The sequence below is a fragment of the Diuraphis noxia genome, unplaced genomic scaffold, assembly GCF_037042655.1.
Source record: "Diuraphis noxia isolate RWA-SAM2 unplaced genomic scaffold, SU_Dnox_SAM2 contig0005, whole genome shotgun sequence".
NCBI lineage: Eukaryota > Metazoa > Arthropoda > Insecta > Hemiptera > Aphididae > Diuraphis > Diuraphis noxia.
In genome coordinates this window covers 26,492,947-26,509,684 of record NW_028301715.1, presented here as the reverse complement: position 1 = coordinate 26,509,684, position 16,738 = coordinate 26,492,947, and the positions used below count along the sequence as shown (strand labels likewise).

Below are 16,738 nucleotides of genomic sequence, written 5' to 3'. Positions count from 1 at the left end.
GAACTCGGCAACTTTATTCTTATATTTTTGTAGTGGTTTACGAGCACCGAGATAAACTGGACACTCACTTTTCATTATGGCGTAGTCTGGAGGGAGTGGGGGGGGGGCGTGCCGAGGAAAGCGCAGTCCGTCTCTTCATATACTCACACGTCGAGCATAATATGGTATGTACAGTATTTTTAGTTGTGTTGGTGTCAAGTAAGAGGGAAATGTAAAAAAAAAAAATCAAATAAAAATAACAAAATAATAAAAATCAAAAATAAATTTTATATCGTTACAAACCCTTACGCAAATCGGACTATATACCTACAGGATTGTAATTAATGGGCGCACGTGAGACGGCGATCGCGGGGAACGCGGACGGTTGCGGTGACGCTGCTTGCACGTAATCGGCCGGGTTCGAGCTGTACATGTCCATGGTGGACGGGGCGCCGGGGCCGGGCGACGTGGCCGGCGGGAACGCGGCGGCCCGCGGGTTGCCGGGGCCGCCGGTGTGCGGCGACGCTGGTGGCCCGAAACCTTGTGCGGCGACCGCGGCTGCCTGATGGTGGTAATTGCTCATCACTTGAAAAATACACACGCACGGTCATTTGATAAACATAATACAACAATTATTTGGTTAGTAGGCATATAATATTATGTTTAGTGTTTATTATGATATTATTAACAATAATAACAACAACGACAACGACAATATCATCATTATATTATAGTATCGTAAACATATCGACCGACTAAATCAGAGATAATGACGAATCGTCACCATACTACACAATAAAATATATTTTGTATATACCTACGTAATGTTTTATATGACATCAAAAGAAAAACATCGTGTTATCACTACACGCGATTCAATCGGATATCCGCACGAGTTGTTATGGACAACTATAGGTATTATTCTGATTTGTGACGAGATCGGGTAAAACGTCATACATAGGTATTGTTTGTTGTCAAGGTATAATTTATTTATTGTTTCTTAAATATGTTTTTTGTTTACGCAAAGCTCGAATACGATGTTATTGTAACGATGTCTTCGCGGCGGTTACGTTTACTTTTTAAAATAGATAATTAAGCCGATTTTCCGATTAAATCACGTGTCACATCTAGTGTACAGTATAATAATATATTATACATACGATCCATCACATACTGCAGCAGTGTAATATATATCATATATAATATTTACGACGTGTACGATTGAAAAATCATTCAGCACCGGTGAGATTTGGTGATGCAGTCGTACACCCCCCACCCACCCCCACCCGGTAAAATTAAATTAAAGTGACCACGAGTCACTGGTAAGCAAAATAATCAACTAGCTGATTTCGGTATGTTTTAGAGTCACGGTAAAATGTCATTACTAATGACTAATCCAACTAATGACTCATTAGTCACCGAGAGACAAACTTCCACAAAAGATATTTTACCGGGGGTGGGGGATATCAGAATCAAATCAGTCAATAATCCACGATATCAATTTTAGTGAAGGTGTTTTAAGTAATCATCCTTGAATTTTTAAAACGCACGTTTTACTTACGTTTGTTTAGGAAGTTTTAATTTTGCAAAACCATCAAAGTGCCAAAGTAAGATTGAAAGCGTATAATTTTTTTTTTCACGAAAAACCGAAAGGTTGGATAATTTTAAAATCTGTGTTCTGAATATTGTTCTTCGTAAGACGTCACGATTTTGGCTAAAATATTGTACATCGCGTATTGTATTCGATTAAATTCCCGCCAACGGTTATTCAACGTGCATCAGTATTGTACGCATGTAATATAATAGTTTACCTGTGCAGTGCGTATGATTTTTCAATTAAATCACGTACTGAAATATAGTACATTAGGTATATAAACATGTACAGGATGATCCAATTAACCAGCTGCACACAATGTTGCTGTAAATTGTCGTTACTTTAAAATTATGAGTGCTTCAAAAGCACGTTGAACCGTGGTTCGACCAAACGTCAAGTCAAATCATTTTAACATATATCATTAAGTAAGTATATATATTTTAGGTATGGTAAATTTCGATAATGTCATTGGTTCGACAGCCACCTTGTGTGTGGATGTGTGTGTTTAAAAAAAATTTGAATTTCTTATTCCAATAATAACCTATACAACATACTTAATATATTATATTAGGCTAAAATTAATGTTGAAAAAATTTTTTATACAAAAACTTAAGTTTATGTAATTGGGAAAAATTAATCAAAAAAAAAAAACACAAATTAAAATATATTAGTGTATAATATTATACATATAGGTGTAAGTATTAGTGTACGTGTGTATTATTATTATTATTATTGTTTGTTCGCATTATATATAATAGTATTATGCGAAATTTACGGCACACATTCAAGTAAGTAAGTGACAATTATATCATAGGCACCTAAAATATGAAGGCAAAATATGAAATATTGAAGGCACTTCAAAATATTTTAATAGGTTCCTACATAAAACATACCAAATAACATATCATGATACCGCGTCTGAATATAACGCACACACATACACACATAACAACACAAGCATTCATCATCGTGATGCCAATGGAAAGATATTTATATAATTATATTATATAATATAAATGGGAGAAAAAATAGGTGAAAAACAGCAGACTGCCACTGATAAGCCAAGCAAAAATAAATTATATTATAGCGTGATAAAAAAAAAAAAAAACTGTTTTGTGGAGTTTTCCTTTTTTTCCGTTAAAACATTTCCCATACGCTTTATTATAATATCCTCATCGAACGTTGCATAATATGTTAAAAAAAAATAATAAAAATAGAGAATTCTTCAAGGAAAAAAACTACTGTTCTCGTTGATACAACGTGCAACGCTGGGAACGCTGAAAGTTATCGTCTAAAAGTAAAAATATCGAGCGAAGGGTACTATTCGTACTTTTCATATTATTATTATTATTATTATCATTAAATTTATTTATTTTAATATATTATTGTATGTGTTTTGTCTTTTGTGATAAATGAAGTATATTATATGGATACACATAATATTATTATGATTAATAGTTTATATAAACGCGATTTCGTAGGTAGTAAGTATAAAAAGTGTTATAGTATATTATAATAATATTATGTGCACCATACACGCGATCGATCAGTCAGATGCATCGTCGTGATTTAAATTGTATCTTAGTATCGCGGGACGAAGACGTGCAAAAATATATCTATCTGTATCTTATACTGTTAACGTATGAAAAATGCCACAAAAAAAGGTCTGATAACATTTCGCCTAGCCACTGATATTTAAATAAAATATATTATTTTATTTTACGGCTACTGCCTCATTATAGGCACACGTATTGTTTGTTTCAAACCGTATATTATATTACCATTATGATTATGATTATTATCATACCTAAAAGTCATAATAATAATAATAATATTATTATTATTATTATTACAACGCGACCACGAAAATGACACGTTGATTTTAAATTGAAGATAATGTTGTATATTTTGTTGTACCAGCAATACCGCGTAATGGTCGATTAAGTAAACTTGCGCAAAAGTATAAAATAATAACAATAATTATAATAATAATAATAATAATAATACTGTGGCCCCGGTTTTTGTTTATGTATACATAATGCATTATGTGGGTTTTTTTTAAAATTATATTTGAACGTCTATAAGGTACCGATCTAGGTTTAAAATACCTTTACATTTTTTACAGCTACCTAAAAGGATATGGAAAGGATGTTATTATTGTTTGGAGTAAATATTAAAATATGATCGTTTGTCAGAGATCAACTGAAAGTTACAACCACAATACGACATGCGGTACGTTATCATATTGATGATATTAAAACATGAATTGGCAGCCAAAAAAAAAAGGTGTAGACATAATAGGTAGGTACATAAAAACATTTTTTAATTTTAGGTATTGTCAACATACGCACTACTGAAAATGAGAACGTAACACATACCCACAAAATTATGCACTAAAGCGACATGTTTCGTTTGTGCTAGAACAATATTTGTTTTTGCTAATTAAAATATTTTTTTGGTATAATTACGTATACTGAAATATCGGTAGGGGTTATTTTTTGTTATTAAGACTTCGTGTTACCTACCACTTGAGATATAAAACAAATTAAAATATTGGTTTACGTGTAACATCGCTTAACTGTTCATTAATTATATTAAATATATAAATATAACGCATAATAAGGACTCAATCCGTGTAAATTTTTTAAAAATTAAATTATAAACTCCCATTCTAGTTACTGACTGTTCAGTGTAGTTTTACGTAGATTTTAAGCTTTAGGCAGAGGTGATTAGTGATGGGAGAAAAATATTTTATCATAAAATATATATATATACTGTGAGCGGATGGTTTGTACGTCTGAGACATTCTGTATATTTATAAGCATTTGTTTATATAATATGTAATAAAATACCTACACTGATATTATAATAATAGGTATGTAGGAAATGTTCTTTTGTTTCAATAATAATATTTATACTTGTATGAATGATACGGAAAATTACGAAACGCGCGTCTAAAACAACAAAACATTCTATTGCAAAAACATAACAAAAACAATAGATATAGTAATAATGTTATACGACTACACACATTCCTATATAATGTAATACTATACATGGGAAAAATAATATACTATAACAATATGCAAACACGGTAATATATACATACTAATAATATAATATGAGGCATTTATATACGATATACACATTTAATAAATAAAAAATAATAATATAATAAGTGTACTTCTGCACATATTATAATATTAAGGAGAAAAAATAATATATTAGTCGTGTAGAAACACCTGCGATATGCCGGAAACAATAATGAAATAAAACAACTTTCCGTGTCGTTTCGTACACACTTTGAACAAAAAAAAAAAATCAGTATTCGAGTATTAATGTGTATGTGTAATGTATGCACCTATGTGTGAATATCAAGAAGCATTTACTGTAACGTATAAGACTTTTCACGAAAGCGACATTATACAATTTATTATACTGAGAATTTGAAATATTTTATTAGTTTTTAAAAGGGTTAAAAGTATTTTTCGTTTTTTTTTTTTTTTTTAAAGATAAGCTTATTGGTTTTCGTTTATATTTATACAAACACGTTTAACGAAATCGGTGATAAATGTGTTGTTAAATATTTTGTTTATTTGTGAATAGAGAAATGTAACGCTTTAAGCAATTGATATAGGTTAAACAATAAAAAAGTTTTTTTCCATAATATCTATTTTTCTGGTAGAATGACTGCTTAAAAAGTTTCAAGACATGGTACTTTATAAAGTGTTTAAAAACCAGCAGTGGTCATATCTAGTTTTGGTGCTTATTGAAGAGGTTAGCTAGGATGGTTGTATTTTTGACCGTAAGGTAAAACAGTAGTCGACTGTGAAAAAAAATTCGTCCGAGACTTCCACAAACTTAATGTCTTGAAAAAATGTAATACAGCATTTTATCAGTTTCCGAGTTGAACCAATCACGTAGACCGTATCGTACCTTTACGATCGGTCCAGTCGTGATTTATAACAAAAATAACTATTTAACAACTTACATCGAATATCATATTATCACAATCATTATATAGTTATGATAAAAAAAAAAAATCAATAACGGCGTATAGACTTGAATATATATATATATATATATTATTATTTAAAACGCATTAGATACCGACGGAATCGGATAACCGAGTCGAAAATAATACGTTTAGTGTATAGTGACGCTTTCCAAATGTATCCATCTATATATATATATATAATATAATCGTTGGTCCCACACCATCTCTTCACATTCATCCACCGTCTCCTGCAGATATCTGCGACGGTGCTATCGTCATTCGTCACCCATTGCGCCTCCTCTCTCACCATGCAGCATGATATATGGCCTTTATAATAAAGGTCGTTCGCTCCTGATTATGCACAAAAAATTCGAGGCCGTAACATGCATATTATACTATAGGTACGATATTAAACACATCGATCTATGATAACATAATATTAATAATATTATCGCGACGTTACACAATATGTCATTTTACGCGTAGTATCACTTGGGCCGAGCGCCACGCAAAGTGCTCCAAGTTTCGTGTTCGGGGTTAGCAAAGCAATAATTTCGTATTCCACCCGAGCGACGAATCCATTGCGCACGTATTTCATATGATATAATAATGCATATATATATATATATATATGCACTCGCACGCGCTCGTGTGTGTGTGTTTGTGTGTTATAATGTGTGTGTGTCAAATATATATATATATGGTCGTGGGGTGAGGGGTTAAGTGCCGGAAGAATTTTTACAGTAGTCGTGTTGTAAAAACGCATGTATATACATGTGTTGTAATGGGCTCGCGTACTCATATAATATATATATATATATATATATATATATATATATATATATATATATATATATATATACACTTTATTATATGGCACGCGTCGCGTCCGCGGGATAAACGCATCGGGTCGAACAGACAGATGTAACTATATATACAGACATTGCGCGGTTAAACCATTTGTTTTTTTTTAAGCAACCGAATAGAAAAAGCCGAAACTAACTCACAGCTATAATTACGCACTGTAAGTCTTACAGAATGGTGATAAGTGTTCAGATATGAAATTACCCCCCTCCCCCCTCCATAATAATATTTCTGTATTTTACAAAAATAGCCAATTTGCGACCGCGGATGAGCTTTACTATTAGTGTATGATAATAGTATAATAATTATAACTATGCTAAATATTATATAACATTATGCTTCGTTATGATAATATTATCATAATATAATTTTATTATACTATTAATAATAGTATGGTGCTGCACGTGGCCGTGATGACATTTTTGTTGGCAGCCCGAACACGGGGCATTGTTATTTGTTATTATTATTATCATTTACGACGTTATCGATTTATGTTATGCGGAATGAACATCGAGAAAGAAAAAGAAAATAAAAACGAGCCGGCGAAACGGAAGTGCGCGGCGTGCAGCGATCGTTCGTCTTTTATACACGCGGTCAACGGGGGACGCGCACACGGACACCGCTGCTATTGCACAACGACCCTCGCTATACATAAATAATAAACATTATAAGCGTATAATATTATACACTATACGTTTATAATAATAATAATAATAATAATATAAATCGACTCGCGTGTGTGCGTGTTCATTTGTCATCCTCCTTCCGACCCGACCGGATATAACGGCGTGCGAACGGTGAAAAGCTCGACGCCACACAACTATATAATATATAATTATAACACGACGCATGCAGGTATATATTTATATGTATAATATATATACGTATATACCCGTCGCACGCGGTAATCCTTTCTTTACGGCCCCGCAGCTTCCCGCGATCTACCCTACCACTTCCGGGCACGACGGAGCAGTATGCACCGCGGTTGCCACGCACGAACCGTCCATTATGGTAATTATTAAAACGCGCCCTCATCTCCGCGCCGGCTTCACTGACCCCACCACCGCCCCCGTCCGCCGAGCGCAGGTATACAACAATAGTTTAATTTTTACACACACGGCAAGCCTATCATATTATTATTATTGTGTTATATATACATATATAAACACCGCAGAAAATTTACAGCCGTAGGGTCATAGCCGTCAAACTAAGCGTAAGCGGTCATATACATTTCGGTAGGTATACACGGCGCGCATTACGAGCAATATAATATAATATTATGATTGCATGGTATAACGACGTACGCGAGTGAAAAAAGTAACAGAGTAAAATATTTCGTTCCCCTGAAAGCCGTCCTTACACCCCCCTCCCCCTCCCACCACCCATACACCATGGGCACTAGTGAATAATAGCAAATGCATAATTCTGCACAGGGTTACGCGCTGCACATTCGCTTAAGAGGACGTTTCACCCGCATGTGTTGTCTCCGTCTTACAAGTGCGTAACATTGCAAAAACTGTTTTGCGCGGGAAAGAACAGAGAAAGATACAGTTATAACTAAGAAACGAAATTTTCACCACATAAAAAGGTGAATTTTGTCTGTGCAATATCGTTTTTATTTTTTCGATATCACTTATACAACAAAAATTCTTATTGTTTTATAATACATTAATTTTGCGTTTTTTAAGCATGAATAACTTTTTTTGTAGTTCTGATATCGAAAAAATAAAAACGATATTGCACAGACAAAATTCTCCTTTTTATGTGATGAAAATTTCGTTTCTTAGTTATAACTGTATCTTTCTCGGTTCTTTCCCGCGCGTAAAAGTTTTTGTAATGTTACGCACTTGTAAGACGGAGACAACACATGCGGGTGAAACGTCCTCTTAAAGGTCGAACGCAAAATATCTTACAGAAGGCGTTTAACGTATAAATCCGTCTCGCGATCTCATTCGTCAGCGGATTGATAATGTTCGTTTCGAGCGGGAAAAAGCTCGTTATAATATAAAATGCAATCGATTTACCTGCGGAAACTCGACCGTCACCGCTTCACCAAGCAACCAAACAAGTTTTATTCGATAATAATGTAAGCGACTTCATGTTATATACAGTATATAATAATATTATTGCGTTAAATTATCCTTTAAACCGCGTATAGCGAGCATAATATATACAGGGCGATTCTTTTATCAAACAACACTCATTATTTAAAAAAGTATTGACTTTTTCAAAATATTTTTTACATAGTTTCAAGTTATTAAAAAAACAACGTTTTTATTAAAAAAAATAATATTTTTAAATATTTTTATCTTTATCATTTTTTAAGTTTTTACTTTTTTGAATGACAACATAGAGTTTTAGTTTCATATTCCAAAGAAAAATATTTTTTTAAGTATTTTGATTCATAAAAATCGAATTTAGGACGAGTAGTTTATGTGTTATAAGTATTTAAAGTTTAGATTGGCATGCCAATCCCTACTCTGCAGAGTGGAGTGGTACGGGGTTACCCCGTAAAATGTTTCTCCACTACTCCGCTTGTCTAAACTTTAAATACTTATAACTCATAAATTACTCGTCCTAAATTCGATTTTTATGAATCAAAATACTTAGAAAAACATTCTGCTTTGGAATATGAAATTAAAAGCCTATGTTGTCGTTCAAAAAAGTAAAAAACTTAAAAAATGATAAGGATAAAAAATATTTAAAAATATAATTTTTTAATAAAAACGTTGGTTTTTTAACAACTTGTAAAAAGACAATACTTTTTTAAACAATGAGTGTTGTTTGATAAAAGAATCATCCTGTATATAGTAGGCGTTCAACAAATATAGACAACAATCGGCCGGGGTGGAATTTTAAGGCCATAACGTATTTATAAGTTACTACGGTTATTTGATGGCGGCAGGGCGCGGGGGTGGAACAAGGGCAATGTCTATTTTTACTTATCAACCCCCTATACCCTTAGTTACGAATTCGCGGTTACTACCCAACACGGTATATATTATATAGCCGGTGCATTAATATGTATACATAATAATAGTACGCTGCAGGAACGTATATAGCGAAGACCGCGCTATAGGCGAATGACGCGTGTTTCTAGATAGACGAGGAAAAAAAAAACGATTGAATTTTTCTGTTGTCCACAAATTAATATCGTCGGCGTCGTGACTGCTGCAGAGCGGTGTACACCACAGTTATTGTTATTACACGTCATATATTATAATATGAGGACTATAATTATAAATTTATTTCTTCCATAAATCAACGACATTACCCGGGACGCGTCCCGACTTGAGTTTAAAACGATCGTTTCGGCGACTCGACGTCATGGCGTACGTGTATATATACGTAAATTGCAGAGCGCATCCCTTCGCGAAATACTTTAAAACGCAATATAAATTCAAATTGCTGTGTCGGCGATGCGGTGAAAAATAATTACGTTGATATTACACGCGGCACATAATATAATAGTAATAATAACAACGACGACAACGACAACAACAATCACAACGACGACGACTATATTACAACGATATAGCTGCAGCGTTCACTAATTCTACACGTTAAAGTCATTCGCCGGTCTCCCCAGTCGACGGTTTCGGAGGTCACGTTTTAAAAATTCTTGACGTTTCGTTTTCGCGTCATCGTAGCGGCGGCGGCGGCGACGTCGAGTTCGCATTTCGCGCAAACGCTATACCTAGTGAATTATTCATTCTTGCGACGACGATCGAATACGGGTTTTGATTTTTTAACAAAGTCGCGTTTCGTTAATGTTTTATAACAGTAGGGACTTTCGACACGGATTATTATTATTATTATTATTTCGGATACCGCGGCGACACTCGTGTAAATATATATTTTATATATATTAGACACCTGACTACCTGCCCTGCACTTTTGTTGCGATATCAGTCGTCATCCGCGCTCTTCGGGTTTGCGGCGTCGGCATCGGAATATAATAACATTTAAATATTGTATATACAATTATATTGGTAACAACCGACCTGTATATGTGATAACACGCGTAGTTTATTATATTCTGACAGCAACCGTTGAAATATGTATATAAATCGCTCGTTTATGTGTGTATATATAATAGTTACGTTGACGGCGTTTGCTACAGTCGGACATGTTTTATTCGTGCCGTACCTATATGTTTACGGGGAGATTAAATTTTCACGACGTGCCAGTGTCATGTCACTGCCGCTCACTTAATGCTATATTCGAGAAAAAACAATAATATATATATATATATATATATATATGTGTGTGTGTGTGTGTGTGTGTGTGTTTATATGTACTACGGACGAGAAACGAACAAAAATTGTTTATTCCGACGTCAGCAGCTTGAAGAAGAATAGGGAGAAACAATTGTTTCATTGCGATTCTACAACGGCGTGGACGCCATAATATAGTTGTGAAAAATAAATAAAAGCTTTTCGAGTAACATAATAGTATAAGATCGTACAAACCGTCGAGTGATCCCTCTTATCTGGCAGCTGTACGTAATGATTACAATAATATCAGTAATTCGGAAATGTAGAATGTAGAAGATGTATACAATAAAGTATAGCGTACTGGTCAAAGGGGATCGTCGTAAGATATGCGTGGGCTCGTGAGATGAAAAATTTTAAAGGGAGATGGTTTTAACACTTTTACGACATTCTGGAATGACACCTACTAAATATACCAGTTTTATTTAGTGATTTTTAAGACGATTATGGCAGTGGTGCACAAACAATATTAGAAACAACAATTTTTTGTCATCATTATATGTCTCAATCTCATCGTAAAAACGATTTCCTTGGACATGATAGCGCCGTTATGTGGGTGGAACAAGTGCAAATGAAGGTATTATAAATAAAATAATGAAATAACAACGATGCGCGGTTGATATAATCAACGTAGAAAATTAGACACTCGTTGAACGTAGTTATTGGTATAATAGCGAGGCGTTTTCAGTTATCATTTCAAGAGAACGACTTAGTGCGCGTTATAAGATTTATCTGTCATATTTTTTCTTTATTGTATAATATTAAATTTAATATTTTTTTTTGTTTCTTTCGTTAAGTTCGAAAATCGCGTGCCGTATTTATAATGCCGACTTTGCACGACCGGCATCAGTACTAATTGCAAATTATTATAATTTCAAATGCGGATTAAGAGAACCGCCGCCGTCGGAGTTCAGTCATATTTTTTTCCGTCGACTTCGTTGCCGTCCCCCCCCCTCCACCGGACCAACCGAAGCGTTTTTGCGAATTTTGGCCACGCTCCGATGGTTCCCTAACCATCCGAATAAATAATTAATTTTTAACAATTCCATTTTGTTAATTGCTTCATGTTATTATATTTGACTGGAGTTTTTTTTCGTCCGTTCGCTTCGTTTCATCTCTCTTTCTCTCTCTGTACATCTCTGTATCTCTCCATAATTCACCAACGGTTTTTCGACGCTGACGAAAAAAAAAGGTTAGGTTACACGTATTTATATATCTATATGTGTATACATACAGCATATATCGGTAGAAAAATAATAACAATAAAAACAAAAGCTTCTGCCTGTGCGAGATTATGAATTTCCTCCACGGCTCGTCAAGAGGGGGCGGTGGACGGGCCGTGAGTGTGTAAAGCGAGAGAGCGCGTCTACCCAATTTGTCTGAAAACATCGCAAACGTCGACTACAATAACACAATATGTATATATTATATATGTATGCTATTTCCGAGGCGCGTGAACGAAATTATTTACACGGCGGCGAAGTCCGATCCAGTTACATAATACGTATATATATATATATACACGGAAATTCGATAAACAGAATCCTTCTTATATAATATATATATCGCCCAAGCGGGTTTTAGGAATTCATCGTTTTCATTTTTTGAACTTTTCGCAGTGTGTACATACTATATGCTTAACTCAGCCTTTTTTTTTCATTTAAATATTTGTCTCATTAGGTACACAAAACAAACATAACAATTATTTCACATTCTACTCATATAACTATACACATCAAATTTAATTTGTTAATCGTAGATAATATGTAATATTAATAGTACACAGCAGGGCCGATTTGTTCACATAAGGAAACCAACACGAATTTCGAAATCAAAATCGAAAATGTTTAATTTAAAATATTATTCATCGTTGGCTAATGATTCTGAGAATGAACCATTATGTGTGTGCAAACATAAAATAAATAATATCAAACGTGTATAACCCATTTATTTGTATTGACGAAACAAACGAACACTTTATCAGGAGGGAGGGGGGGGAGTCGTGTTTTTATTACTGCCACAACTATAGACCCGAATATTATTTGCGTTCACATAGGTCTTACATAAAAAATGATGGTTACTGTTTACGAATGAATTATGGTTAGAAATCGATTGAAAATAAGTGTAAGCGTGCCATAACAAAATAAATAAATGAAACAGTAGTTTAAATAGTAAAGTCATTTTCTGTTCACGATATAAATATTTGGTCGTTAGGCTATAAAATATAAATATAACAACATATATTATATTATTTTATTTCCCTAAAACCCCAGTGCGGAGTGTTGGTTATTCGCACGCATCGAGTTTTCACACTCTGGTCACTCTCCCTACCCACCACGATCCATCCGATGATCGCATTTATAGTTAAAAACACCATTTTATATAATAGAGGGACCAAAAATTCATGTTTAGCCTGCGAGTTGGAACAATAATAACACAACGATTGCGACAAAAAGATAAAAAAAAGTATATATAAACGAACACGAATTACGTGAAAATGTTGCGGGGTGGCAGGATAATTTAATAGATAAATAAGGGCGGACATGTCCCCCGAACCCCTCTATTCTGGTAGTCATTCATCGATTATACATCCATCAAAATGTGCGTCCTAATATCATCACGAAGTATTACCTACCTATAAATATCCGCCTTTACCCCATAAAAATATAACGGCCATTTGAAGATTGCGGGAAAATCGTAAATCACATCATGCGAAATATTAATAAAGGGCCAGTGGTGCGCAGAGAACGAGGACAGCGAATAAGTCAAATCAATTCATCTGAATACGGTTATAGAGTTTGTGAAAATTTTATAACGTTTCGACCGTGCTGTGATAATGGTGTTCGGAATTTGAATAGTATAATAATAGTAGGTATGGTTAATGATTATTATCCGGAGAAAATCAATCGTCAGCGCGAACCGCTTAGTAACAGTAGTAATGTAGTATTAGTAGTAGTATTAATTATTATTATTGTTATTGTTATTATTATTATCATTCCTATAACAATATTATATACGTCTACGACCGCGAGACAGCTAGGAGGTTAATATATTACAATAATAATTATAACTATTATTAATAACGTTGCATATTCCGGCGACGCGCATTATTCGCATGCACGCATACGCGGATATAATATTATTATAATAGAAGTCACGCTTCGACTTCCGCAGGACACACAGAAAGAGAACAATACATCTGAATTCACATCTATACGGATGATGGGGGACATGCATTGTACATTATAAAAATATACTTTGCGTAGAGAGAGAGAAAGAGATAAACAGACAGGAAGACAACAGAAGCAATTTCCGTATAAGAATTTTATAAGTTTTGAATTCGTGGATTTCGTGAATCATTTTTCAATCAGAGTAAATTATGAAAATATCACCATGACCATGATAATAATAATACAAAAACCTGACATATCCGTGTTCCTCCAGGAGACAGGACTGGACAAACCTATTTAACCATTTGAAAAAACACAACCTTATTATAATTACACTCATATAATTTAGACATTTTTTGTTATTGTTTTCTATTATTATAATATTATGTAACACCTTTCAAAAAAACATTTAAAAAAATGTATCTTATCCCAATGACCAAGTTGCCGGGGGTTATTTCTTTAATAAAAAATAATAATAATAATAATACAAAAATCTTGTTTGAAAAGAATGGTATATACAGGGTGTAACAGAAAGATATGACAGATTTGTGTAAGATTTACATGTAAATCTGTCATATCTTTCTGTTACACCCTATATATAGTATAATTTAATATGTTATTTTATAATTTTTTTTCCCAACGAATTTTTATATTAACAATGGTCTCTCCTCATAAACATTTAATTAATAGATAATTGTGAAGTTTTTATGACAAAATTTCATATTAATAAGATACCTACCTATATTACGTAAAATAAATTTAATTATTGGTGCAACATACAAATGTTAAGTATATAAAACATATTAGAAGTTGTAAACATTTATAATTTTACATTGTTGTAACTTTCTGTAGGCTAATAACCTAAGCTGTTGAAGCCTTTTCATTAATTAAAAAAAAAAAAAAAAAACATATTAGGTATGAATCAAAATAAAGTTGCCGCTTCGATATATTATATATATTATACAATTTAAATTGTTCATAAAAAAAAAACCAATTTAAAATAAAAATGTTGATACATCTAGACATTTCACATAATATGTAATTCTGTAGGTATTCAGATTCCATTACCACCCCAAACGCATTTTTTTATCGCTTTAAATAACTTTTTAAATGTAATATTTCCTATTTTTTTAGGGCGTTATTAACATGAATTATATGTTTGAATGTACGTATACATAAATTTAAAGTACCTACCTACTACGTAAAGAGGCGTATCTACGAAAATAACATTAAATAATATATATAGTAGTAAAGATTGTGGGTCTCGTCATATAATATGTACGCTGCAAAAGGATATTATAATATCAGGGGATCTATAATTCACATGGTTTGGCGATATGAGGACTGCGTGTTTATAATAATAATTTTATTATGCACCAATTTTCACTTCGAAAACATGACAGCGAAATTACAGTAATTTATTGAATTAAGTAATAATATGAATGATATTATATAAACGGTGTAGAAATAATGAAATCAGATATTTGCATTTTATAGAGCCATAGAAATGTCGCATAATAATATTAGGGTTTATGAGAAGTGTAAAACAAGGATTTTTTTCTTGGAAAACGTAGTTCTTCGCAGGACTTATGTAAATATGTATATTATTTAAAAGTGGAATTACCGATTTCCACAAAGTATTTAATAAGAGTGGTTGTGATGTAAGTAATAGAGTTATGTATATTATAATGTATGAGCAAGCGAGGATGAACGCAGAGATGTTCTTTGAGGACGACTGGCGGCACTTTATCGTACAATAATATATTAATCATATATGCCATCGCGCCATGGAAACGAGGTTAATAGCTTAACATAATACCAATTAATTATTATTATACGATTATAATAACAACCATTATAACTATTGAACTATTGCGAATAACGACCCGCGAGAGTCGCGTGGTCGAAAGTTTCGGCTCCGTTCGGTTTCCTTCAATGATTGTCGTATTATTGTATTATTCATAACATAATAGCGACGACGACGGTATAGATAATAACACACACTGCACCGTATTGCGATAACGCAGCACTGCTGCACCGAGTGTAGTATAGTAGGTGTATAATGGTGAGCACATAGTTTTATCGGTCTATAGGCGGTCTCGGAGGCATTCGTTTCGCAAAGGAACGACGGACGAGGCGGTGGAGACGTCATCATTGTTTCCGAAAACTTTTCCGTTGGAGTTGGCGAAAACAAACGGCGGTCGCCCGGCTGGTGTGGCGATACGGTTCGGGTATTATTATTATTATTATTGCAGTGTTTGCAAAAGAAGAAATTCGACGACTTATATATTATTATTACTATACATCGCACATACCGCGGCGTCCGATTATTGTGCGACGCGTTCGTGACAATGAGCAAAAACGATAACTCCTCTCCGGCCATATATCACCGAGCCCGCGCACGTATGTAATATATGGCGTATAAAATGTGTGTGACTTATGCACGCCCTGCAAAAGTTATTGTTTTACCACGAGCGGGCAACGCGATAAATTCGGGTGTGCCGGTTTTCGAGATTGGAAAATAATATCTTTTGCCACATACCTATACCATAAATATATACCCACCCACCCGCGAACGCGACCATCCGACTGCAGCTACTCCGCGCGTCGCCACCGTCGGCGAATATGTGTGCTCGTCCTAGGCGATATTTGTAATATATTGTTATGATCTGCGCAGTGTACTATCGATTGGATTTCAGAAAGCGTTAACCACCGTTCTTCGGGCGAAGTGTTGGGTGGAAGGGGAGGAGGGAAGTCGTATAATGCACAGGCTTTCGGTATGGATGGCTTCGCGGACTAGTCGTCGAGACCGCCGAGTGCGTCTAACAGCCCATGTACAGAGAAGAAGTCTTATGATGTT

At 34.0% G+C, this 16,738-nt stretch overlaps 1 protein-coding gene across 10 annotated transcripts in view; it reads right to left on the bottom strand.

Annotated features, from left to right (window-relative positions):
- Rbp6 (RNA-binding protein 6) overlaps positions 1 to 16,738 on the bottom strand; it is a 410,061-nt gene that overhangs the window by 12,998 nt on the left and 380,325 nt on the right. For 3 of the 10 annotated variants that reach the window (XM_089229288.1, XM_089229289.1, XM_089229290.1), the window contains one exon: positions 307 to 564. In XM_089229288.1, coding sequence (XP_089085414.1) covers positions 307 to 564 — 258 coding nt within the window. The remainder of the gene's footprint in view (positions 1 to 306; positions 565 to 16,738) is intronic. The other 7 variants (XM_089229291.1, XM_089229292.1, XM_089229293.1 and 4 more) reach the window with 3 other exon arrangements.